The sequence below is a fragment of the Sus scrofa genome, chromosome 7 (genome assembly GCF_054392235.1).
Source record: "Sus scrofa isolate SSC_HxYL_T2T_F1_AM1 chromosome 7, Sscrofa_HxYL_maternal_Yorkshire_Landrace_v2.0, whole genome shotgun sequence".
Classification (NCBI taxonomy): Eukaryota; Metazoa; Chordata; class Mammalia; order Artiodactyla; family Suidae; genus Sus; species Sus scrofa.
The window spans coordinates 13,348,163-13,373,815 of record NC_139389.1 but is presented as its reverse complement, the minus strand read 5'-3'; the positions used below and the strand labels follow the sequence as shown (position 1 = coordinate 13,373,815).

At 41.4% G+C, this 25,653-nt stretch overlaps 1 protein-coding gene across 1 annotated transcript in view; it reads right to left on the bottom strand.

Annotated features, from left to right (window-relative positions):
• The window catches only part of CAP2 (cyclase associated actin cytoskeleton regulatory protein 2), a 139,591-nt gene that overhangs the window by 11,547 nt on the left and 102,391 nt on the right, over nucleotides 1-25,653 (bottom strand). Inside the window, exons 7-9 of the mRNA XM_021100214.2 lie at nucleotides 20,996-21,101; nucleotides 1,329-1,518; nucleotides 211-386 (exon numbers count right to left, since the gene is read on the bottom strand). Of these exons, the coding sequence (XP_020955873.1) occupies nucleotides 211-386; nucleotides 1,329-1,518; nucleotides 20,996-21,101 (472 nt within the window). The remainder of the gene's footprint in view (nucleotides 1-210; nucleotides 387-1,328; nucleotides 1,519-20,995; nucleotides 21,102-25,653) is intronic.

Below are 25,653 nucleotides of genomic sequence, written 5' to 3'. Positions count from 1 at the left end.
AATTTTTAAAAAGTTGAAGACAATGCACGAGAAAAATGAAAAACAGAAAATCTATAGGAATGTTCAGACAGGTCCTGGTTTCTATTTTAGCCAGTGACCATTTTGCCTTTGTCATCTCACCTAGAAATCCTTAAGACCCTGGCAAACAATTTAGCTGTTGTTGCTCTCATTGGAGTGAATTAGAAATAAAGGTTAAATGGCTTCACTCACTATTCTCCATTTCTTTCCTTCCAGCTCTAACATAGGAGCATGTTTCTTAGGAGGATGAGAGTGAGGAGACTTGGGGCCTGGAGAGTGGCTTTTGGTAGGAGAGGGAGTTTGTCCTCCCGGAGCCCGTAGGCTGGGATTCTTGTACGTCTTCTGGTCATCTGTAACATGCCGGAGCCCTGGAAAAGTAACACATAGACATATTTCTTTATATTTTATGCAAAGGGAAGTGTTCCTAACTTCTTAGATCAACATGATACAACCAGCACAAGAATTTCTGGTAATGCTATTTTCATGATAGTCTTTGGTATGCAGAGGCTGAGTTCTGCATAAGTTGAGAGTTAACAGAAGCACTGTTAAGTATTTTTTAATTTGAGAAACCTCTTCGTTGGAGGAGATGAGATGACAGATAAGAATTCTGCAGAAAGCAAATCACCTTGCCAGAGAGGATCCCATGATTTACCTGTCATGGCTAAATCATTCCCCACGTGCAGCCTAAAAAGTTAGGGCATCTCAGTAAGCATAGGTCAGAGTATGGACTGACTTAAGGCCTATGAAACCATCCCCTTTCTTTGCAGCTGATGACACAAGGCAGCCAGTTGGAATCAGAGAAATAGTTAGAATTTTGAGTTCTTAGCTCCCAGCTCAGCACATAGGAACACTCACATCATAATTCCTATTACCCATGCAAAGCTAAAATACATTTGCATAAAGTTTTTTGCAACATGATTCTATGAAATGGCATGATTTTAAAAATTAACCATTTACTGTGAAGACAAAGGTAGTTCAATGATGTAATTCTTGATAAGCCTGTACACTGCTTGAGGACAGAGATGCTATTGTTTGCCATTTTTATTTGATGCCTTGGTTGTAGCTGATGCTGAAGCATTAGGGGCTGAAGTGGTGCTGCTGTGGTCAATTTAGAACCTAGAATCTCTGATCCACCCACCAGCCCGCTAAGCCCAGGCACTTTGAGATGAAAACATGGAGCCGGCTCCCTGCATATTGGGGACCAGGCTGAATGATGTATCCATCACCGTCGGCTCCGTGGGGCGGGGGTGGTGGTGGTGCCTGTGTGCCTTGAGCCAGAGGGAGATAGCCTCAAGGTCTGGTTTCCTCACCTCTTGTAATTGCTTCCCCTTGGTTAAGTTGTGCAAATAAAGCTGAGCGTGAAGGAGAGGGTTCCTCTCTTCTGCCCTCACTCTCAAAAAGTGGAGGTGGCCCTGGAGGAGGTGGAGGAGGTGGGGGTGGAGGAAGGCCAGGCCCAAGGGAGAGGACGGACAACGCAGATGCGGTTGAAGCTACTGGACCCTGTGGGAGAGAGAAGACAGACAGCATTCTATTGAGATGATATTCTTGCTGCGAGCTAGGATTTTACCAAGATCACTTAGAACCTGTTGTCACTGAGGGAGTGGGGTTTGAGATTCATAGGGGTACCCCTGTGCATCATGGGTCTTTTTTGGAAAACCTGGACGGAGTTGGGGTTGCCTTGGGAACATGGAGCATGACATGGCTGTACAGCCTTGCCATTAGAAACTGCGTGTCCAGGATTCACATGGCCAGCTCAGAGGCCAACAAAGCCATATCCACAGGTTCATGTCTGAAGCTCAGGCTATGAATGAACCTGGGCTTTGGCCAGTGGATAATCATCAGAATAAAGTGGTCCTAATGAGAAGAGGATTCTTTTGGGGACACCAGGAATTGCAACCGCCAATGAGACCGAGTGGGGAAAAATCTTCAGTGGTCAGCTTTCCGAGCGGCTAAAGAGATACCTAACCTCTTTCTTTCATTTCTCAAGTATGCCTGCCTCAAAATGAACCCCAAGTAAGGACCACGTGTGACTCGGGTACCTGTCAAACACAAGGTGATCAGGGTCCAGAAGCCTTCTGATGGTTAGGTTCATCTGAGGCTGTTAGGGAGCCAGAGAAAACTGTATTTTGCCTGAGCGAGACCTATGCTTAGTCTCTTCTCTGCCATGAGAAATGCAATCTTTATTTTCAATATGAAGTTCTAGCAAATTCAAGTGGCACTGAAAGGTGACAGACGATAGAGGGATTTGTTTTAACATTGTGAGAGGACCCCATAAATGAAGTTGTCACAGAGTTTAAAAGGAGTAGCAGCACACATATACAATCACCTTGTGTTACATAGTATTTTACTTTTAATCTTCCAAGTAGAACTGTAAGCCTGTGATAAGGAATGATAAACTAATTCAACTAAAAAATCAGAAATGTTAAAAATTGAGAATGATGAAAACATGGCTTAGGCTCACACATTTTCAATACCAAGTACAATATGCAAAACATCATTTAAGTGCTGAGTGTTACCAGAGACAGTGGCAGGTCCTTATTTTCATAAACACAGTATCACAAAGTATCAATATCAGGACATTTTGATCTGTGGTAGTTCTCAGTTGAAAAAAAAATCCATACTATATTCAGAGTACTTATATAATCGCTATTAAGTGGATTACCCTAAAAATAAAAGATTCCTTTCTTATTCAGAATGCACATCTTAAAAACTGAACAGGCTGGAGGTCTGTCACCTGAAATTATAATCTGTGATTTTTTGTTGTTGTTTATGTGGAAGGACAGCCCGAGTCCATCAGGATTCTTGGGTCAAGTAGAAAATGATTACATAGTTCTTGAGATAGACCAATTTTTTTTTTCCAGTATCTTAAATATTTCCTATTATGTTTCTGGGTTGAAATGTGAGAATCTTTTCTGAATCATAAACAGCATAAAGTGTAAGCTTTGTGCATCGGACAGTATCCCAGTCCTCAGTTCCAGACACTCAGAGCCATGAAGTATTAATTTACCCATAAGCACATAATAATGCAGTCAGCAAGGGACAGGCCCCTCCCCCACATCTGAAACATTGCAGCTTTAAAGTTCTCCTATTTTGGGGAAAAGGGGTGATGACACGCTGGCTTCTAAATCTTAGAATCACTTAGATGATTCCCTCACACTCAGAATTCTGAGCCTCTTTCCAGGCCCCTGAAACCAATAAGCCACATATTTAACTTCTTGGAACTTTGATACCTTCACATGGCTGACCTAGGAACATCAAACAAAGGATTTACTGCAAAAAATGTTGACTATAAAAGCCAACGACAGCAGAGCCTTCTTGCCTGCCTGCTTGCATCTCTTACAAGTGTCCTATCTTAATAACTCTATTTCTTGCCTAAAAAAAAAAAGCTGCCAACAACAACAACAATAGAATAAGAGAACTCAGGACCGGCTGAAACCAGGCCCTCGGCTTATTCTCTCTGCGTGGCGGTTCATTCCAGTCCCAGACCCAATGGGAGCACAAGCCTAGGCTCTACTTTCCAGGGTGACCTGACAGTCAGCGCTCAGGGGCTTTACCGTACAGTGTCCTCCAGAGCCAACTCAGATGTTCCCTTAACTGGATCTCCGTGGGCTGCCCCTGTGATGAGCTTATCTTTGCCTCCTCCTCCTCCTGCAGGCTGTCACAGCACCTGGCACCAGGCCTTCCGTGTTCTCTGGTGCCTGGCCACCAGCGGTAGCCACATCCACTGGAATCACAGTCTGACACTGTCTTCAAGGGTTCCCAGGAAACAGAGGGGAGATGGGCAGGGCAGGGAAGGCAGACAAGAGTTCTGGGAGGCCTCGTGCGTGCTGGGCACTGATTGTTTCCACTCATTTAACAGATATTTAGTGCTCAGATAGGACAGGCTCTGTATGCCAACTTTGTCTGAATATTAGAATCATGTGGGAATCCGCTAGAAATTCCAAAGCCTGGGCACACTGCAGGAACACTCTCTGGGGAGGCAGGACATAGGCATCTGGATTCTTGAAGCCCTCTAGATGATGCCAAAGCGCAGACAAGTTGGGAAACCGCCACGCTATGCTTTGTGCTGAGATTAATCTTAGTCATTACAAACAATATTGCTACGATTGTACTGAAATTCCTCTCAAACAGAAAATAAAGCAGGCATCCAGAAAGGCTGACTCAGTATTAAATGGTCAGTAAATGGCAGAGACGTAATTCCAGCACAAATTTGCTTGATTCTAAAGCCTTCTTTGGGGAAAACCTTCATGCTATATTCAGATGTAAAAAAAAAAAAAAAAGAAAAAAAGTCACTAGTCAATTAAAGAGTCAGAGGCATGGGCCACCTCAACAGGGGTAGCTGCTCTCAGGGCTCTGGCTTGAATATACGTGAAGTATTGGGAGGTGGTATAATAATTTAATTTGCATTTCCACTATTCCTCTCTCCAACCCTCTAACACCTTAGCAGCTGACTGAGCGCCTACAAGCTCAAGCTTGATTCCAAGGGGGTATAAGAAGTCTTGGGTATTGACACTGGAACCTTGGCATCAAGTCACCCTGGCCACTGGTTTGTTAGCTCTGTGCCCTTATTCTAGCAACTCTTGCTTGTTCACTTTTCCTGAGTAATCACTGTTGTCAGGAACGGGGTCCTTGCACTCAAATCTTGGTTTCCTGCCTGGGGGGTCTAGCTGTTCTGGGATGGGACCTGACCCCCCCTCTGGGGACTGGAAATTTAAGGGCATTGCCTCTGGGTATGATTTCCTCTTAGAGATAAACTCTCATGGCAGTGGTAATATGGGCTGTCTAGACTGAATGGGAGGTAGTGGATCAGATCAAGCCTACCACCTTGGTTGCCTGTTGGGGGATCTGCTGCTTCTTATTCTCAATGGGCTCTGGGCCCTGTGGGAAGTGGAGCTGGGAGATGGCCCAGCTCACACTTTGAGATAGGTCCCTAGAGGGATTCAGAAGGATGCTCCCACCTGGGCAGACTTGTCTGGAGGTGCCTGGAAGAGCCTCTGAGCCTATTCCAGGAAACTGAGAGGGTCCTGGGAGAGTCACAGGGGATCAGCTTTAATTAGGCTGCAGACTGCATTCAGTTCCTAGAACAGAGGCTATGGGGTCAGAACTATACATGCAGAATAAAACGAAGACATTTAATAAAAGATGCCATTTACTTGCAAATTATCTGGGTATTTCTGGTTTTTCTAAAAGAATCCTTGATAAAACTTTTTTTTTTTTTAATACTGTGTGTTTTACCCTCACAATTTGATTTCTACAGTGTAGGATTACACATCACAGGACCTTGTATAAGGTCACACAGACTGGAAAGTAAAGGCGAGTGAGGACCCAAGTGAAAAAGTAGCTGAAGGGAGAAAGGCTTGACCTGAGTGAAGCAGCCGTGACCCCCCACATGGATGCTTCTTAAAGATGCTACCTTATCTTGATGAAACAAATCTCAAGTATCTCAAGAGCTCCAGACTGGAAACAGTTGAAAAATACAAAATAAAAAGTCATTAAAACCGTGACTTCCAATTTAAAAAAAGCAGCAGCACATTTATGATTTTAAATGGCTATATTCAGGGTGTAAAAGTTCACTTCTGTTGAAGAACACAGCTCAAAACCTAAAAGTGTTGCTTTTGAAGGCTCTGTTCAGATTAATTTTGAGAGCAGATGTTTGATTATTTACTTCTTTTTTTTTTTTGGAGTCTGGTACGGGGTGGGGCTTTTTAAAATGTCTGCAAATGCCTTTCTCTAAATTAATTTCAACTGTCCTGGGAACAGCTGCTTCCTCTGATCTTAAATATATGAACTACAACTATGAAATAATGAGGCCATTGTATGTGGCATGTGGAAAGCTTGTAATGTTTTGGTTATACATAATATATATAAAATTATATAACTATATTACATATATTTATGTACTAATGTACATCAGAATTTTTTCTTTAAATGTTATTCGAAATAATTACTAATCATTTTATTACTTTGAAATTTAGATTTTTATCCTGAAAGGGAAACTACTTCTAGTTCTTAAATGAAATCTCCACATTGTTTTTGCTGGTGGTAATTACCAACAACCAATTCTATCTCCCACAACATACACCACTGCCTTAGTTATCTGGTTAGTTCAGATACAGTCTAGCTTTGGATCTATAATAACGTACAAAAAGGACTCCAATTATCCATTTTGTTAAGTTTGTTGACAGTAGGACTAATTGGATACTTTTAGATGGAGGTTTTATGTCACTGTGATGAAACTAAGTAAAAAAGTAAAATAGAGCTGTTTAGACCAAAAAAAAAAAAAAAAAAGAAAAAAAAGAAAAAAAAAAGAAAAAGAAAATTCAGCTATAAAGAAAAGTTTTTCAAGATTTTCTGCTTAATAATTACATTTTTTGGAAATTTTCAACTTTCACCTTTAAAATTCTAAGATTTTTCAAATTCAACAAGAGAGGTAGCAGATGATTTGGTCTAAATAGAACCTAAGCTTTAAAGAGACAGAAAAGGAATTCAAATAAGTAGGTTCATTTGTCCATCAACATTTGCCAAGGGCCACCTTACAAGGAACTAGGTAACTGATGAAGTAGGTGTACGTCTTGTGTGTTGAGAAATTCATCATCTAGTGAGTGTGTCAAGTGTACAAACAGTAGTTGCAGATGAAATTTGATCAAGTAGATGCAGATAACAGCATGAACAGGGGACCCTGGGGGCACAAGGGAGGGTGTGACCAGCTCTCCTCAGGACACTGGGGTCAGGAGAGCCAGACTGCTGTGGCTTAGGCCAGGGCCACACTATCGAATGCTCCGTAGAAGACAGAGGTCCTATAGGGAGAGACACTAAGGGGATGTAAGCGAGGGAGAAATGTATATATAGTAGATGATGTTAATCTCTAACTTTAAGAAGAGATCTAGGAGTTCCCATCATGGCGCAGTGGTTAACGAATCCGACTAGGAACCATGAGGTTGCGGGTTCGATCCCTGGCCTTGCTCAGTGGGTTAAGGATCTGGCATTGCCGTGAGCTGTGGTGTAGGCTGGCAGCTACAGCTCCGATTCGACCCCTAGCCTGGGAACCTCCATATGCCACGGGAGCGGCCCTAGAAAAAGCAAAAAGACCAAAAAAAAAAAAAAAAAAAAGCTCTAGCACCAGACATTTTGGCCTGTTTTTATCAGTTTATTTTTTCATTTTATTTTATTTTATTTTATTTTATTTTATTTTATTTTATTTTATTTTATCTTTTTGCCTTTTCTAGGGCTGCTCCTGCAGCATATGGAGGTTCCCAGGCCAGGTGTCTAATTGGAGCTGTTGCTGCCGTCCTATGCCAGAGCCACAGCAACACAAGATCTGAGCTGCGTCTGCAACCTACACCATATCATGTGATAGACTCTCAGAACAGGTGGATTCTGTCCCTCACAACAGAACTTTTGTTATGATGTTTCTTCTATAAAACTGGCTTAGTGATAGTAATATTTTGAGCCACCTGTCTTTAAGTATTTGTGGAGATCATAGATAAAGCTGCAAAATGAAACAGCTGACATGCACTGTTTATGGGCTTTCCTGCCCATCCCCCATCCTTTTCTTATGCCCAATTCCCCTTCACACACACACAGATGGCTGTCTCTGGTTTCTTGGTCAGATTCTCTCTTCAGTGGTCCATCTCAGAGCCAGCTTGGTCCATTAATCACCTGGCTTACAGTTACTACTCTCCAGGTACATTACATGTGCCCAATTACACACTTAAAAAGCATTTAAACATCACAAAGCCATTTCAGTCACAAATACGCTTACATTAACATGCCGCAGCTCCAGGAATTCATGGTGTTTTATAACTGAACCTTCTGGCCAATGCTGTTAATTTCTCCAAAGACAAAGAATCTCAAATGACCTTGTATAACATGGCACGTAAAATAGGAGAAGATAAACCTCTCGCATACAAGAGGAGGGAGGGATTAAACGAAAGAACTCCGCTCTCAGAATTTTAGACTAACTTCCCACACACACAAATTGGTTTTCATAGCAGTAAAAAATACTTCACAAATTCTTGGTGTAGGGTTTGTTTATATTTTATTTTATTTTATTTTTTAGAAAATTGTTTATTTATTTATTCATTTTTTTTTTGTCTTTTTGCCATTTCTAGGGCCGCTCCCGCGGCATATGAAGGTTCCCAGGCTAGGGGTTGAATCGGAGCTGTGGCCTCCGGCCTATGCCAGAGCCACAGCAACTAGGGATCCGAGCCGCGTCTGCAACCTACACCACAGCTCACGGCAACGCCGGATCGTTAACCCACTGAGCAAGGGCAGGGACCAAACCCGCAACCTCATGGTTCCTAGTCGGATTCGTTAACCACTGCGCCACGACGGGAACTCCTGTTTATATTTTAGACATCAAAACCAGTTTCTATTTTCTGCAAGATGTACTTTGATCAAGAACTTGGAGAAAACTGATACATTTCCAAATTTGTCAATTTCTATAAGGACTTGCAAATTTTACATTCATATTTATATCACACTTTTACTGGCAGACAACCATATTCAAGAAAAAAGACTGTACATAAACGAACCCATGATCATTCTGTACAACATAAGTGTAAACCAAAGTGAATTTATGACTTGGGTCTCTATTCTCTCATTTTTATCACTTCCTATAATTTTGAAATTTCTGCCAATGAAAACAAAGTTTCTGGGGACCTTTCCAAGAAAACAAAGTTGTCAAAAAAAAATTACAATGAAGTGGTATATGTTATTTTAAGCATCCATTTATTAATAATTTTTAAAAAGTCAATTTAGGGAATATTTCCTATTTCGTTTATGGTAATAGAAAACTACTCAAATTTCAAGTTTCTATAAAAATACCAAGGACACATATATAATCAAAATAAAAAGGAGTTCCCACATTTAGGGAAGAAACGTAGGGCCCATTGGGATCACTTTTCTTCAGAGGCAAGACTCCAAACTCCCTTAGCCCGAGACAGAAATACCAGAAAAGAGGTAATGAAAAACCCCAATCTCATGGTTTTGCCCATGACTTCTGAGGGGTTCCTCATCCCCACCCTCCTGAGGTCTCTGTATGTCGTTCCTCTGATGACCTGGAGGGATGTGAAAAATGGCAGTAGTTGGAAAAAAAGAACAAGAAACAAAGGCCCTTCAGAGAAGGAAAAACAGTTTTAAATTGGGAAACAGCTTGGGAATACTTACACAGTCTATACAAGTTGGTGGAAACTAGTAATGTAGTGTTTTTATGCTCATTGGTTCCTAATTTATAGATCCAGATGGGGCTCTTCAAAAACAAAAAACAAACAACAAACAACAAAAAACAAAAAACAAAAAACAAACAACAAAAAACATAGGTGATGACTCCTGAGTCGCATGCCCCAAGTAGAGATGTTGGATAAAAGCAGACCAAGCCCTCAGAGCTGATTCCAGAAGAGTATGTTGAACATAATCTAATTTGTTCAGGGACCCAGATCTTTTGCATAAACTGTCTTCATAAGCAGCCTTAATGATTAGTTTGGCCTTTTTTGCTCTGTGGACCAAATCTGGGATTCCCAGATTGTCTTTTCTTCTTGTCTGCCAGCATTGGCAGTTTGAAAATATAATTTCTCATAAAAAAAAGAAAGATAAAATTAAATTTTCCAGGGGAAAAACCTGTAGAGTTAAAGATAGCAGAGTATACCCATTAAAGAGACAAACTATAGATAGCCGACAGTTGTATGACCAAGAGTAACATGTGGCTTGAATTGTCCGGGCAACTACTTCATTTGGCCAGAAGATCCACGGTCTGAACTACCACCAAGTTCAAGTTTTTGTTTTGCTTCTGGATTTTAGGGTCATAAAGAAACAATTGTATTTCTTAAATTATCCATACGCTTGATAAATGGCAGAGGTGTGGGTGAGGCAAAATGATAGCTGTTATAAAGATGATTTACATTTGTCTCTATGTTTTGTGCATTATTAGGAAAAAAATAAAAAAAATAGAAGCATCGTCATCTCCTGAGGTTTATAGTTGAGGCACACTAAGACAAAGCAACATCTGTCTCAATTCCAGGTCCAGATTTCACAGGAAAGGTTAAGTGGTGCTAGGTTTGGGAAAGGGTCTGCGATTAGCTCAGTTTATAACAAGGGTGCAACCTGGACCAATAGATCTGGGTTTAGCCCTATGTTATAGTCTATGAAGGGTTTGTTTTCCCTTTAGTAGGCAATCTGCAGCTTCCCCCAAATCTTATTAAGAAGACTTTTTGCTTAATCTAATATTCGCTTGTGTTTCCTGAGTTTCTACCAACTGGGCATTGGGGGCATGCAGGTGGCAAGAGACAGGTGCGGGGGAGGCAATGGTGATGAATACGCCATTGCCTATAAGAAAATGCACGGTCCCTTTCCATGACCATGGTTTGACAGAAGAAATAAAGAGAGAGCATTTATGTGGCTCTTAAACAGTAAACACAATCTGTAGTTAATGGAACAACTCTCTGCAAAAGAAATGTGATTATCGATGATTGCATTCCATTGAGCAAATGTGTTTGGACATTGTGTTCATGGCCCTGTGGTCATGGCTGCGGATCCCAGGCAGAACGAGAAAGGACCCTGCTTTCAATGAGTTACGGTCTTGGAGGAGAGAGAAAGCACTTCTATGCCCCCAGACAGCAGGTGCCTGGTTCTTAGCCTTCGTGTCTTCTTGGGCTGTGCCTTGGTTGGAAAGGCTCTGCCCCAAACTCCTATCTGGAAAACTCTTCCATATCTTCAGGGTTCGGCTCAAAGTTCTTGTCTTTTTGTAGGTTTTCTGGAACTCTCCTAAGAGGAAATTTTCTGTTTCCCTATCGCGAGGATCTGTTATTATGGTACTTTACATTATATGGTAATTACTGTCTGTGAATTCAGCTTTCGTCACCTCTCTAGTCCGAGCTCTGAAGAGCCACTCATTATGCAGCTTAATGTCACCAGTAATGTGCCCCAGTGCCTTAAACGTGGCGGGTACTGCATAAATATTTACTGAAGTGAGTAAGAAACTGCTTTATATGGTAGAAAGGACTAAGCATCATAAAATAAGTACTGATTTTAAGAAGTACTGTGGAGGGCAAGGGTAACTTCCATCTTGGGACAGGGCAGGTGCTAAGCAGAGAAACCCAGAGAGGCTTCTTGGAGAGAAGACCATTTGAAAGAGACCTTGAAGGATGGATGGATCAGATTTGACACAGGGAAGTGAGAAGAAGGGGGTCCCAGGACGGGGGTACGTGAGCACTGTCATTACAACAAATAAATGCCAAGGAATTGTTAGCAATTACATGAGAACTTAAGAGATCCACTTAAGGACTGTCTTTCAAAGCATTAACTTCCTTTTTTGTTGTTGTTGTTGTTGTCTTTTGTCTTTTTAGGGCTGCTCCCGGGGCATATGGAGATTCCCAGGCTAGGGGTTGAATCAGAGCTGTAGCTGCCGGCCTACCCCACAGCCACAGCAATGAGAGATCCGAGCTGCATCTGCGACCTACACCACAGCTCAAGGCAACGCGGGATCCTTAATTCACTGAGCAAAGCCAGGGATTGAACCTGCAAACTCATGGTTCCTAGTCAGATTTGTTTCCACTGCGCCACGACAGGAACTCCCAAAGCATTAACTTCTGATGCAACTCACCTGTTTAATGAAACGGCCACTAGTCAAAAGTTTATTTTAGACCTGTTTACAAGAACACACACAGTAAATAACCACTCAGGCCTTTGTACTTTACTGCTTTTGACTGAAAAGAGAACTACTCAAATTAATACCTCTCCAAAGTTTGGAAAAATAAAACTTACTTATAGAGATGGAAGATTTGCTAGCCCTTAGGACCTAAAAAGGATGCGCCAGAAACTTCACCTGCACTGCCTTTCCCACTGGAGGTGGGAAGGAACAAGGAGATGAATAAAGCCATTCAGCCCTGACAGCAATTACTGGGAGTCCCAGTCTCAGGAAGAGGGGGAGACACCTGGGAGGTGAAGGCCAAGAGGGTGGACCCAGAGGCATGGGACCTCGGGGATGAATGAAAACTCGGCTGACTCCCATTATGTTTTGTTTTCTTTGGATGCGCCTGTGGCATGGGGAAGTTCCAGGGCCAGGGATTAAATCCACGCCACAGCAGTGATGACACCAGATCCTTAACTCACCGCACCATCAGGGAACTCCTATGGGTGGCTCCCTTTGTGGCTCCCTTCTGGGCTGGGACTGACAGCCAAGTTCACTTCAAGTCTTCTCCTATCCAGGCACCCCCAGCTCAACTCTGGGAAGCACGTTTGCCAGGACTCTTTTTTTTCTTTCCCCCCCTTTTTTACGGCTGCATCTACAACATATAGAAGTTCCTGGGCCAGGGGTCAAATTGGAACTGCAGCATGACCTACGCCACAGCAGCACCAGATCCAGCTGTACCTGCGACCTATGTCACAGCTTATGGCAACACCAGATCCTTAACCCACTGAGTGAGGCCAGGGATGGAACCCACATCCTCACAGAGACAACATCAGGTCCTTAACCCAGTGAGCCACAATGGGAACTCCTTTGCCTGCACTCTTAAACCACAGTCTCCTGACTTTCCTAAGAGGGGCCAGAGGAAAGAATGGGCAACAGGACATCCCCAATTTATACCTCTGCCTTCAACATTATGCCTTAAAGAATTTTAAATGAATACACTTTAATTAAAATATTCCTGAGGTGATAGTTTAAATAAATGAGGAACATTTCTTAACTTGCTGGCCCCCAGGTTTAGAGAGTTCAAGTTCTTGGTTAGGAAAATGTCCTAGTAAATAAAATAATCTTGATCGTTATTAAAGTAGGCAGTTTTAAAAGCCACTACTGTTTTGATTTAGGGAGAGAAAGATTTAAATACTCTGAAAACATTTATGCATTCTTATCAACTAACAGTAAAACTCAAAGGTATTTATGAGATAATAAAAACAGTCTTAAATATAAAAAGCTTACAGCTTCATAGTACAGCTAACTCTACACTATTGGGTATGAAATTGTAGATATTTATTTCTGGGCCTACTTTCCTGAAGATATAGTGAAGGTAAAAATTCTATAAAACTACACCTACCTCCAACCCTTTAGAAACCGCCTTCTAAAGGTCACCAGTAACAAAGATGATGGTAGCATTTTTCCAATTCTTACCCTCCCCAAATCATCACAATTGATAGGCCAGCCTATTGTTCTTACAGCTTTGAGAGCCCTGACTCTTTAGTTTTCTTCCTCTCTCTCTTTGTCTCTCTGACTGATTTATTCCATTCTCTAAATAACAGTGTCGGTGTTCCCTGACAGCACAGCAGGCTAAGGATCCAGTGTTGTCACTGCTGTGGCTCAGGCTGCTGCGGTGGCATGGGGTAGATCCCTCACAGGGGAACTTCTATATGTTGTGGGCATGGCTATAAACAAACAAACAAATAAAATAACCCGTGTCCCCCAAATTTCATCCTTCACTGTATTCTCTCTTTCTAGCTTCTCCTCTGTCTAGGTCTCCCCCTTCAGGCAATTTCAGACTGCATTTCGCCTGCCTGGTCCACCGTCCCATTTGGATGGCCATCTCAGCTGCACCTCGCACGGAACACGGGGAAAACTCAGGTGACTTCTTCTTGCGCCTTTATTAGCTCCTCCTGTTGATATCCCTATTTTTACCAATATTACTATGATTCTCCCCGACTTTCAGATTGGAAACTTTTGTGTTTAGATTTGATTTCTGTCTTTTTTGTCCTCCAACTCAGTGTCCAGTTCATCTCTTGTATTCCACTGCCATTGTCACACTCAGGGCCATATACTCATCATCCCACCTCTGGCATCCACTAAAGACTCCTAACATATATGAGGGCCTCTAGTCTCTCCCCTTTTCCATTTATCTTACACAATTCCTAGATTATTTATAGTGTGTAACTTTCTGCTTAAAAACCTATGGTGTATCCTTATGTTCACTGCACCATTATTTGCAACAGCTAAGATGTGGAAGCAACCTAATATTCATCATTAGGTGACTGGATAAAGAAGATGTATACAATATACACAATGGAATATTACTTGGCCATAAAAATAATGAAACAATGCCGCTTGCAGCAATATGGATGGACCTAGAGATTATCATACTACATGAAGTCAGTCATCCAGAGTAAGACAAACACTGTATGATCTTACTTATATATGGAGTCTAAAGAACAGACAAAGCAAAAAGACGACAGACTCAGAGATACAGAGAACAAATGGGCAGTTGCCACGGGGAGGGGGGTAGGATAGGTGAAATAAATGAAGGGGGTTAATCATCGTGGTGCGACGGAAACAAATCTGACTAGGAAGCATGAGGTTGAGGGTTTGATCCCTGGCCTCGCTCAGTGGGTTAAGGATCTGGCAATTGCCATGAGCTGTGGTGTAGGTCACAGACACAGCTCACCTCTCACATTGCTGTGACTGTGGCATAGGCTGGCAGCCATAGCTCCAACTGGACCCCTAGCCTGGGAACTTCCATGTGTTGTGGGTGTGGCCCTAAAAAGCAAAAAAAAAAAAAAAAAAAAGAAGGGGTTTAAGAGGTAAGAACTTCCAATTATAAAATAAATAAGCCATGGGGATGTAATATGTAGCACAAGGAGTATGTATGGTTAATAATATTTAATAACTTAGGGAATGATAGTTATTACCAGGCTTATCGCGGTGAACATTTCATAATGTATGCAAATGTTAAATCACAATGTAACACACCTAAAACTAACATAACACTGTACATCAACTATATAGTTCAATTTTTTAAAAAACCTACAGGGGAAGGAAAAAACCCTGCATACCACATATGGACCCATCTTCTTAGGATAACACATAAGGATTTCACCATCTGGCCCTAATTTGCCTTTTTGGCCTCACCTCTTACCATATTCAGCTCTGCAAAACTATCAGCTTTTCTCTCAAAATACTTTGTTCACATCCTATGGGTATAGGCTGAATTCTCTGCTAACAATTGCCCTTTCCTTTATTGTCAGCTTAGGGAACTCCTACTCATCCTTCAAGACCCAAGTCAGTTCACCTAAACTAATATACATCAACTATACTTCAATAAAAAAGCAAAACAAAAAACCAAGACTCAGATCAAATGTAGCTCTCTGTTGCTTTCCCTGCCCACCCCAAAGTCCAATTAGCAAAGTTTATTTTCCAACAAAGCCTTGTATTGGTGTTACTTATTTTTGAAATTGCAGTTCAAACTTGCTGCTTGATGGCAAAGTTGTTGCATTAATATAATAGAATGTTTGGTGTGTGCTTTGTACTCAGTGGTTACCCAATAAATGGTTATTACCCAAATAATGGTTACCCAAAAAATGGTCCAAGAGCCACTGTACTTGGGTGTCTCCCCCAGTCTTCCTGGTCTGTGCTAGCATTATTGCTTTGGGAATACCTCTAGCATGCTACTCACCCTATTCTATCACATTGTACTGTTTCTTTGCTCTTCAGCTAGAATGTGAGTTTATGTGGACAGGAACTGTGTCAACTGTATCATGTATTCATCTTTGTGTTTTCAGCACTTTGCCCAGAACCTGGTGCATAATAGGTGGTATTCAAGCCATGTTTGTTTAATTTCTGTAGGTTCTGTCAGGCCGAACTCAGAGCCATTTCCAACATAACTTCAAGATTCAGAGCTTCTCTATTGGTCAATGACATGCCTAACTTCCTCTGAGCAGCCTGGATGTCTTCCACAGGAGAAGGAAAGTGACTGGCTCCCAAAAGCCCCCAAAGGGAGCTAAAAGCCCAGGAGCAGTTACTAGACCAACTGCTGCTGTGGTCAGTAGCCTGGAGAGAGCATTCTTCACAGACCCATAAAGGAGGTCTTATGAGCTTGGGGTCCAGACAACCAACCCACCAGCTGAGGCTTCTCCTATCACCCTGATTAATGAACTTAAGGTGCAGGTTTGGTACAAGTGCTAAATGAAAAGTTTGGTACTAAAGATTGAAGATAGTTTTTGCTTATAAAAATCAAGAGGAAGCCAGAGAGGCCAGAAGACTTGAAAACTTACAAAACATACATATTTAATGATGTGCTACAGAATCTACATTATTTATGAGTCAGGATACCCTCTGGCTGTGTTTTAATTTGATCACCAGCAAACTGTTAAACTTTTGCTTTGTTAGTGGACATTTGGCCTTTATGTTTAGAAATAGGCTGAAAAGAAATATTGCCTGGAGGAAAAGGAGTGCTCACAGAGTGTCCTGTTTGGCAAAAAAATAAATAAATAAATAAAATAAAACCCCGCTTTGTCTATAACTGGGACCACTCCCAGTGATTTCATTTTCTGGAGAATGGATGATGATTGGTGTATGATAGATTTAAAAAATCCACAGTATTGACAGAAAGAATTACATCACCGCGACATAAGACTTTACCCACATTCATCTATGCGCAGTTTTATTCTATTCTACAAATAGTTAGACCCCAGCTGTTTTCCAAACTAAAGTAATTTGGAAAGACACAAAAAAGGACAAAATATGTCAACAAATTTAACACTAGACTGTTAAGAAAACAGCCACATTGTACCCTATTCATGGGATTCTTTTCGTGATCTTTTCCAGGCCAGATCTACACAGAACAGAATAAAAGTTGGCATGTTGATCTGGACGATTCATAGAAAGAACTGGTTATTTTGGTCATTATAAGTGTAAAGATTAGACCTTTGTCTTTTGGCTTAAGCTATCTGCTTTGCAGGAACTGCCAACGAATATTACAAATCTGACCAACTGCAACAGACGATGATAAATAACAGTGTCTGAACTGGGTTCCTGCCAAAAGCTCAATTTATTCAACAACGTGCATTTGAATCCCAACGCTGAGGACACTATGTAAATTAATATGGAGAAGAGTTCCTAATAATTAAACTAACTGAAAACGGCAAGCAGTTTCTGGTGTAGAGTCTTTCTAGTCCACAGTCATGGAAGAAAAGCTTACGAGAAGATTCCATTTACCACAGTAAATGTAACAAGAAATTCCAGACAGATTAGTCCACAGCTGCTTCTTTCCCCCAAATGTACCCACGCCCAGGCCAGCACACTTGTGCGCACACACGGAGACCCTCTCTCCAATCGCTGCCCTGCAAAATCGCTGGCCTCAAAGTTTTACATTTCACTGGGATAAATGAAGGGAGCAACAGTTGCCTGGCACAGCTGCAGTCCCAATGCAAAGGTTAGGAGGTGGGAGCAGCCGATTCAGTTCCAACTGTTAACTCAAAGGAAAGATTATTTCTCAGAGCACTGCACGCTTGCACACGCAGGGTCTGGAGCAGCATGCTGCTGGTCACTAAACCCCCATAGAGCTCAAACCTCAAACTCCAATTTGAAATAGAAGAAAACAACGGTTACTCAAAATACTTGAGATGTTAAGTTGCCATGAGCTTTTCAACTTCGTCCACTGAGATGGAAAGCATTTCTTTTTTTTTTTTTTTTTGGCTTTTTAGGGCCGCACTTACGGCACATGGAGGTTCCCAGGCTAGGGGCAAGTCAGAGCCACAGCCGCAGGCCTAAGCCATAGTCACAGCAATGCCAGATCTGAGTCTCATCTGTGCCCTATACTACAGCTCACAGCAACACCAGATCCTTAACCCACTGAGGGAGGCCAGGGATTGAACCTGCAACCTCAAGGTTCCTAGTCGGATTCGTTAACCACTGAGCCATGATGGGAACTCTGCAGAGCATTTCTTAAAACTTCTAAATATTGCAGTTACCAATGAATGCCGACACCCCGTCGTTCTGCATTCTCTCTGATGCTTATCATTTCAGAGGTACATACTCTGTGCAGGGGTGTGATCAATGGGCAAATAAATGAAATGATTTTTAATTTATTTTTGCTTCCTGAAGGGTGTATGATCATATAATTCTAATAGGCTTTTCCCTCTTCTTTGCAAGAATGCTATGAAACTGGCCATCATTCTTTATGATTTATTTTGCTGGCACATCAACTGGTCATAGGAAGTGAGGAGAAATTAGTTTGATTTATGCTAGGGATTATGTTTTAGAGTCTTTTACATGATTTTTTAATAATTTACATTTAAAATTAAAATCTATAATTTGTATAATATACTTTATCATAGCTTTTTAATGCCAAACTTTAGAAGAGGACAAAATATTAGGAAATATATTTCTACACATGTATCTTAAAACTTGTCAAAAGACATATGATGTTATCTCTGAACGCACATTTTCTTTTCTTTTCTTTTCTTTTTTTCTGTCTTTTTTGCCATTTCTTGGGCCGCTTCTGTGGCATATGGAGGTTCCCAGGCTAGGGATCTAATCAGAGCTATAGATGCCAGCCTGTGCCACAGCCACAGCAATGCGGGATCCAAGCCAAGTCTGCGACCTATACCACAGCTCATGGCAACGCTGAATCCTTAACCCACTGAGCAAGGCCAGGGATCGAACCCGCAATCTAATGGTTCCTAGTCGGATTCGTTAACCACTGTGCCACGACGGGAACTCCCCTGAACCCACATTTTCTTACATAATCATTCCTCCCTTTTAATTTCTGGCCAAAACCTTATCGTATTTCTCTTCCATGAAAGAAGTGAAGTGGATGATCTGCTTTATAATCATGACCATTTTAAACAGAATTTACACATAGCATAACAAGTTCTCAATAAAAAAATGCTGTCATTATTATTATTATGGCAATCCATACCTCCTAATATATGCTCTAAAGATTATATTTTATATAAAGACAGAAATATTTATATTTGTATACATAGAACATTTATATTTTAAGTTTTTCAAAATGTGAGATGTGGCCCATTAGTGGTTCATGAAATCAATTTGGTGGGTCTCAGCCAGAATTTAATTAAAAAATGCAATACAAAAGAAAATATCTGAATGCATTTCATGTGGTAAAAGAAAGTATTGCTTTGTGAAAGTTTTCTTAGTATTGTGAAAATGGTGTATGTGTGTAAAATGTATTTCTTACTATCGGTTGCCTTTAAAAGTTTCAAACTAATTGTTACGAAGCATATATTTCTAATGACTATAATAATAAGTATTCACTCGAGAACAAAGGAAAACCACTGCATTTATTTTTCTATAATTAATAATTGTTTCTTCTCTTTTATATTCAAAACACAGTCACTCTGCTTTGACATTGCATTATAGGTATTCAAACCATTTAAAAAGTAATTTTCTATTCATTTTCTGTGGGCATTATTAGAGAATTAATAGGCCAGCGTTTGTTGACATGATTATTTTCCACAAATGGATTCTGATTCCTTTTCCATTTATCTACCATGAAATAATGAGACATCCAAGGACTCTTGATGTTCAGTTTACTGTTCTCTCATGATGTCCTATCTCCCTGGCAAACACGTGACAACTCCCCTCTATGACAAACTGACCCATAACAAAACAGCATCTCATTGGAAATGTATGAAAAATAATTCCAATTAGTTTACACACTCACCCACATCCCACATACCCTTCTGTATGAGAGCCCTTCCAATGTTTATGAATCCTCTTCATAGAAATCATAATGTTGTGGGCAGAAGCAAAACAATCAACTTACATTTTGCATTTCATCATATGGAGAAAACAGGCAAAGTAGAAGATAAAAAGAAACGTGGGTCTTGAGAGGTCAGTGTTAACATGTGTATTCCAAGCACTGGGGAACAAAGGCAGAAGTCCCGCCTCACCTTGAAAAAATCACAAACTCTGCCTCGGTACTAAGCTTGCTCTATTGACATCCACATTCAGCACGAGGGTTAGCTGCTGGTTATGACTGTGGGGAGAGTGAGGGCTCCACCCCTAAGAGAGCTCACAAACACGCCACTTCATCATCTTCTCATCATTTACTCCAGAGAGACCATCCATTGTGACAACTGAAAGGTAACATCCGTTTCTAATGGAAGCGTTTCCATGGGATGCCTTCCTATAACAAGTTTAGAGATTTAAAAGGGCAGGGAAATCCTAAGAGCCCCCTAACTCACAATTTAGTTCAGACTATTTACTGAGTACTTACTCTGTACCGGGCACTAAGCTAGGGGCTAGAGATAGAGAGGCGCTTCCAATCCAGTGGAGAGCTCCAAACACACACACAAAATTTACAGTTCTGTATGTTAAGGACTCTGAGGTATATTCAAGATATGAAGGAAGCATAGAGGGGGACCACCAACCCAGACACAGAGCCAGTGGAGATCACTGGATGTTTCTTAAAGAGGTGACGTCGGAATTGTGTCTTAGGAGAAGATGGAAGCGTGTTTTTTCCAGGGAACTCAGGCCATACAGCATGGTGTATGTTCAGGACATGGCAATAAAGGTTAAGCCATATGAGACTTGCACATTTTGAAACAACAACATTTTGATTCAGTTCAATCTAAGCACTGCATGGTGTTCAGAAACTGACAAGCAGTTTGACAGTGCAGGACCAGGGAGACACAGGAAGAGAGGAGAGAGGTGGCTGAAGAAAAGGGCAGAAGTCAAACCAGACTCTCATGTGGGCCTCAGAGGCAGAAGTGACACAGGCTGGGATTTCATCCTAGGAATGGGAGACTGCTCAAAGCACTAGGATTCAAAGTATTCAAAAATATTATACGATAAACTTTAAAATGCTGCAAGGGAAAGTCAAAACATTGAAAAAAAGACATTTCATTATAGTTTGATCTTCTCAAAATTATAACTATTTTAAAATCTTGTTTCTTTCAATTTTACTCATACAATTTCTCATACAGATGCCATCTTAATGTTCATAACTTGCACTCTACTGTAGCACTGAGCATTGATGGGTAAATGATTTCCCATGAAACCACCATCTACCTCATTTTTAAAGGCTGTAGAGTGTTTCACTGGGTTCTTACCATGGACAACTCCATCATCTTTTTGTGCAGCATGTGGGCAGTATGTGGACTTTTCTATGACAATGGCATTTTCATAAGCAGTTCCTACATGTGTATTTTATCTTATGCTTTCCTTGGGGTAAATTCTAAAATTACCAAACTACCGAGAATGAGTATTTTTACGCATTTTTGCTGCTCAGGTGGAAGAAGGCTGGGTACTTACTGTTTTGCTCCAAGTAAGACCTGTGGTGTGGTGTTCCTTGATGTATGCTTGAAGCTCACTCCAAATGTTCAAATATGACTTCACCCAATCCACATGGCGTAAATCACTTTATTATCAAAAAGAGTGGAAGAGGGAGAGTTATTTTAGTTAGGATCTAAAATAACAATTTTAAAAACATTGGGGGGCAGGGAGTTCCCATCATGGCTCAGTGGAAACTGACTAGCATCCATGAGGACATAGGTTTGATCCCCAGCTTCTTTCAGTGGGTTAAGGATCCGGTGTTGCCGTGAGCTGTGGTGTAGGTTGTAGACGCAGCTTGGATCTGGCATTGCTGTGGCTCTGGCGTAGGCCGGCAGCTGTAACTCTGATTTGACCCCAGCCTGGGAACCTCCATATGCCATGGGTGCGGTCCTAAAAAAAAAAAACAAAAAACCTCAACCAACCAAACAAAAAACATTGGGGGATGCGTGGTAATCAATTAACTAAGGCTCCAGATAACTCTGGAACACCTGTCTTTCTAGTCCACTCACCATGGACTGATTACAAAAAGAAGCTTGAAAGGACGGTGGTCCAGGTGTCCTCTGAGTGGGGCCAAGTGCCCTGAGCTCCAAGTGTGGGGCAGAGAGGCCTAGGGAGAGAGTGCCCACCAAACCTGGTTTCCTCATCCTCCTGTCACTTTTAACAGGGAGGTGGACCCAGAGGGGAGACCATTTCTCTCTGTGCTGCTTCTGATGCAAAATGAAAACCCATGTGCTTTCAGGCAGGAGAATGGTATCGAAAAGAAAAAAAAAGTCCTTTGGTTTTTTTTCCTCACAATTTGTTGACTTATTTGGTTGAGAGTGTAACCAAATCGAAAAATTTTGGACTGCTAAGGAACGCTGCTACAGTAAGAAAAATGATTTCCTACCAATGGATAACACGCAATAAATATTTCTAAAGGTACAGTCACTTCAATGACCTCAACTCGATACTCATAACAACAGTGTAAACTAGGCAGGGTGCGACTAGTATTTTTACTCCAATTTTACTGAACCAAGAAGCAGTAAAATGCTTACCTTTTAAAACTGGAGTAACATATAGGATTGGAGAACTGTTGGAAATCTTAACCTTACAGACAAAAACAGTTGCATTCCCTTTGGCTAATTTCTACTCACACAATTTTCTTTCTGCTTTGACTAAACTAGTGGTAAATGCGAAACTGATGAAATCTCAGCTAACGAACATATAATCACAAACCTGGGCCATTAATCTGAAGACAATCACTGAAGGAAACTCCATTATCCAAGGTCTTGTCCAAAATGACTTGTCTCTGGACATATTTTGTTCTGTTTCCCTTGAAGAGCTTCCAGTACCACGGCATGTTTAGAATCCCATTTAACTGTCATGCCATTTACGAAAAGGAAACGGGGAGTTCCTGCTGTGGCCCAGTGGGTTAACGATCCAGCACTGTCTCTACGATGGCACAGAGGTTCGATCACTGGCCTGGTGCAATGGGTTAAAGGATCCAGGGTTGCTGCAGCTGTGGCTCAGATTTGACCCCTGGCCCAGGAACTGCCATATGCTGCAGGTGCGGCAAAAAAGATTGAAAAAAACCAAAAAGGAAGTGGCAAACTGGAGTCATAAATAACTATCTGCTCCTCAAAGAGGAAAGATGTGTGATTTTGTTCTACATTTTTAGATTTACTAACTGTAATAATCAAATCTACAAAATATTTCATTGTCACTTTCTCTCACTTTCATAGTCAAAACCCCAAAGGCTCAGTATAGGTCTATATGTCTTCTGGGGTTTTCTGAAGGTCTCAGTACAGACCTTTGCACACAGGATACAGTATATACAACAGCTATTACTAGAACATGAAAATCATTTCAATATACATGTCCACATATATTTATATATGGTCACTTATTACATGTGCATCAGTATGTACATGTATGGACATGCAACACACGTGTGTGTGCAAGCATTACAGAAGCAGGCTGCATGTTCAATACACTTCTCTTAAAAAGTTTAACAAATAATGAAGTCCAAACCTGCACAGGTAAATTCATTTTTCTTTTAACCTCTGCAGTATGATTTTTAACTTGAACTAAGATCTAGTGAAACTTGTAATAAGGTATTACAGTGTTGGGCCTTTTAACATGAAGTCTCTAAGAGACAACAAATTTGAATAGGACTCAACTACACCTCCGGAGCTGGAAGCCAGCCTCAGCTTTCACTTCCCCGGAAGAAGATGTGGGAGGGGCATGTGCCTTTTAATGGTTATGACTCAGAGAAGTCATACCTCTAGAACGTCAAAATAATTAACTTGCTCTATTCATTCTTTGAAAAAGAGCCAAACAAGTAGTCAAGCGAGTCAGAAGGGTTGCACAGACACAGAGTCCACCAGCCACAGCCCTTCTGAGTCAACCACAAAGAAGCCTGCCTTTTAGCTCCTCCACCCACAGGCCTGTCAGGTAGGCAGCAAATGAGCCTGCCTCGCTGATGCTGCTACATCAATGAGTTGGCAGCACCTGCAGCCCTGCTGAGCCCACACAGCGTGAAGACACAGCCTGCTTGGGTGCACCCATGAGTGGGTGTTGAGTGAGTGTCTGTGGAGTATCCTGCTTTGTTTGGGTAATTGATCCTGGAAGCTCAATGGTGACTTGGGACTGGTTTGGCTACTTCTGGAAGTGAGGTGAATAAATCCACACTCCTGCATTTCCTGAGCATATGATACAGTCTTCAGGGGGCCCATTAAGTTGAAATGAATTGTCCTTGATGTCAACTGCGGTACAGAAGCAAATACCAGACCTTTGTGTATGTAAAAAAATGTGGAAACCCCTCTCGGCTGTACTACCTCCTGGGGAGAATCACTTACCCCTGGGGTCCCAAGACACACTCAAGTGGGGCCTGGGAGGAGAACAGGAGCTGATGAACAGAGACAAAAATAAAAATGGCTTCCAAGGGCAGAGTCTTAGGAGGTGCCTATGGTGTCTTGCAGAGGCATGTACAGGTGTGTGTCTATACATCCCCCCCCCCCCCAAAAAAAAGGCTACTAGAGAGGGCTTTTATGATGTGGAAGTTACCGTGGGCTGCTCATGCTGACATATGTTTGCAGCTTGTTCTTTCCTGAACTGTGATTTTTATGTGAGAAGAGCAGACTGTCTTGCATTTTTGACGCCTGTACACAATCCTGCAGTCTCTAACACAGAGTGGCAACATTTGGAGTCGTATCATTGGGCACAGTTGCCTCAATCACAGTTCTCTGGCTGCAGGAAGTCTGTTATCGAGTATCCGTGCTTTAACCAAAGCTTGCTTAGGATGGAAGAGACCTCAGGAGGGAAAGAGGCATGCAAGCCTCCAGAGCTGTGCTTCCTAAAAGCTTCAAGACTTGCTTTGCTAACACAAACTGAACTCTAGGAGGGGAGGGGATCACGGTGGCTGTTTTATGTCTTATTGTGTTTAATATAACAGCTTTATTGGGATATAATTCACGTCCCATTCAATGCACCCATCTGAAGTATACAATTCAATAGTTGAATTCCAATTGTGCAATTATCACCATAGTTTTAGAACGTTTTCATCAACCCCAAAAGAAACCCTATTCCCATTAGCAGTTATTCCACTTTCCCCCCACCCTAGACAATTGCTAATCTACTTTGTGTCTCTATGGATTTTCCTATTCTGGAATTTCATATAAATGGAATCATACAATATGTGATTTTTTGTGTCTGACTTTTTTCACTCAGCACAATGATTTCAAGGTTCACCCATACTGCTACTTGTACATTCATTTTTAAATTTTTATTTTATTTTTATTTTTTACTTTTTGTCTTTTTGCCTTTTCTAGGGCCGCTCGGCGCGGCATATGAAGGTTCCCAGGCTAGGGATCTAATCGGAGCTGTAGCCACTGGCCTACGCCAGAACCACAGCAACGCGGGATCCGAGCTACGTCTGCCACCTACATCACAGCTCATGGCAATGCCGGATACTTAACCTACTGAGCAAGGCCAGGGATCGAACCTGCAACCTCATGGTTCCTAGTCAGATTCGTTAACCACTGCGCTACGACTGGAACTCCGGAATTTTTTTTTCCATTTTAAAAAATATGGCCAAATAATATACCATTTCTTTGGATATACCTTTTAAAAAAAATCTATTCATCAGCTGATGTACATCTGAATTGTTTTTACTTTTTTGGCTATTATAAACAATGCTGCTATGAACATTCAGATACAAGCTTTTGTGTGGATGTTACATTTTCATTTCTTTTGGAAATACACCTAGGAGTGGGATTGCTGAATGTGGCTGTTTTTTATAGTAAAAAGTATTGGTACAGATATATATATTTTTTGCCTTTTTTTTAGTCTTACACCTGTGGCATATGGCGGTTCCCAGGCTAGGGGTCGAATCAGAGCTGTATCTGCGGGCCTACACCACAGTTCACAGCAGCGCTGGATCCTTAACCCACTGAGTGAGGCCAGGGATTGAACCTGCATCCTAATAGATACTAGACAGATTTGTTTCTGCTGGGCCACAACAAGAACTCCTGGTACATATTTCTTAAACTGATGGATACATGGGTTTTTTTTTTTTAATTGTAATGTTAATATCTTACGTGTATTTATAAATATTCTTCTGCATCTAGTCAATGTTTATGAAAACAAAAAATAACCTA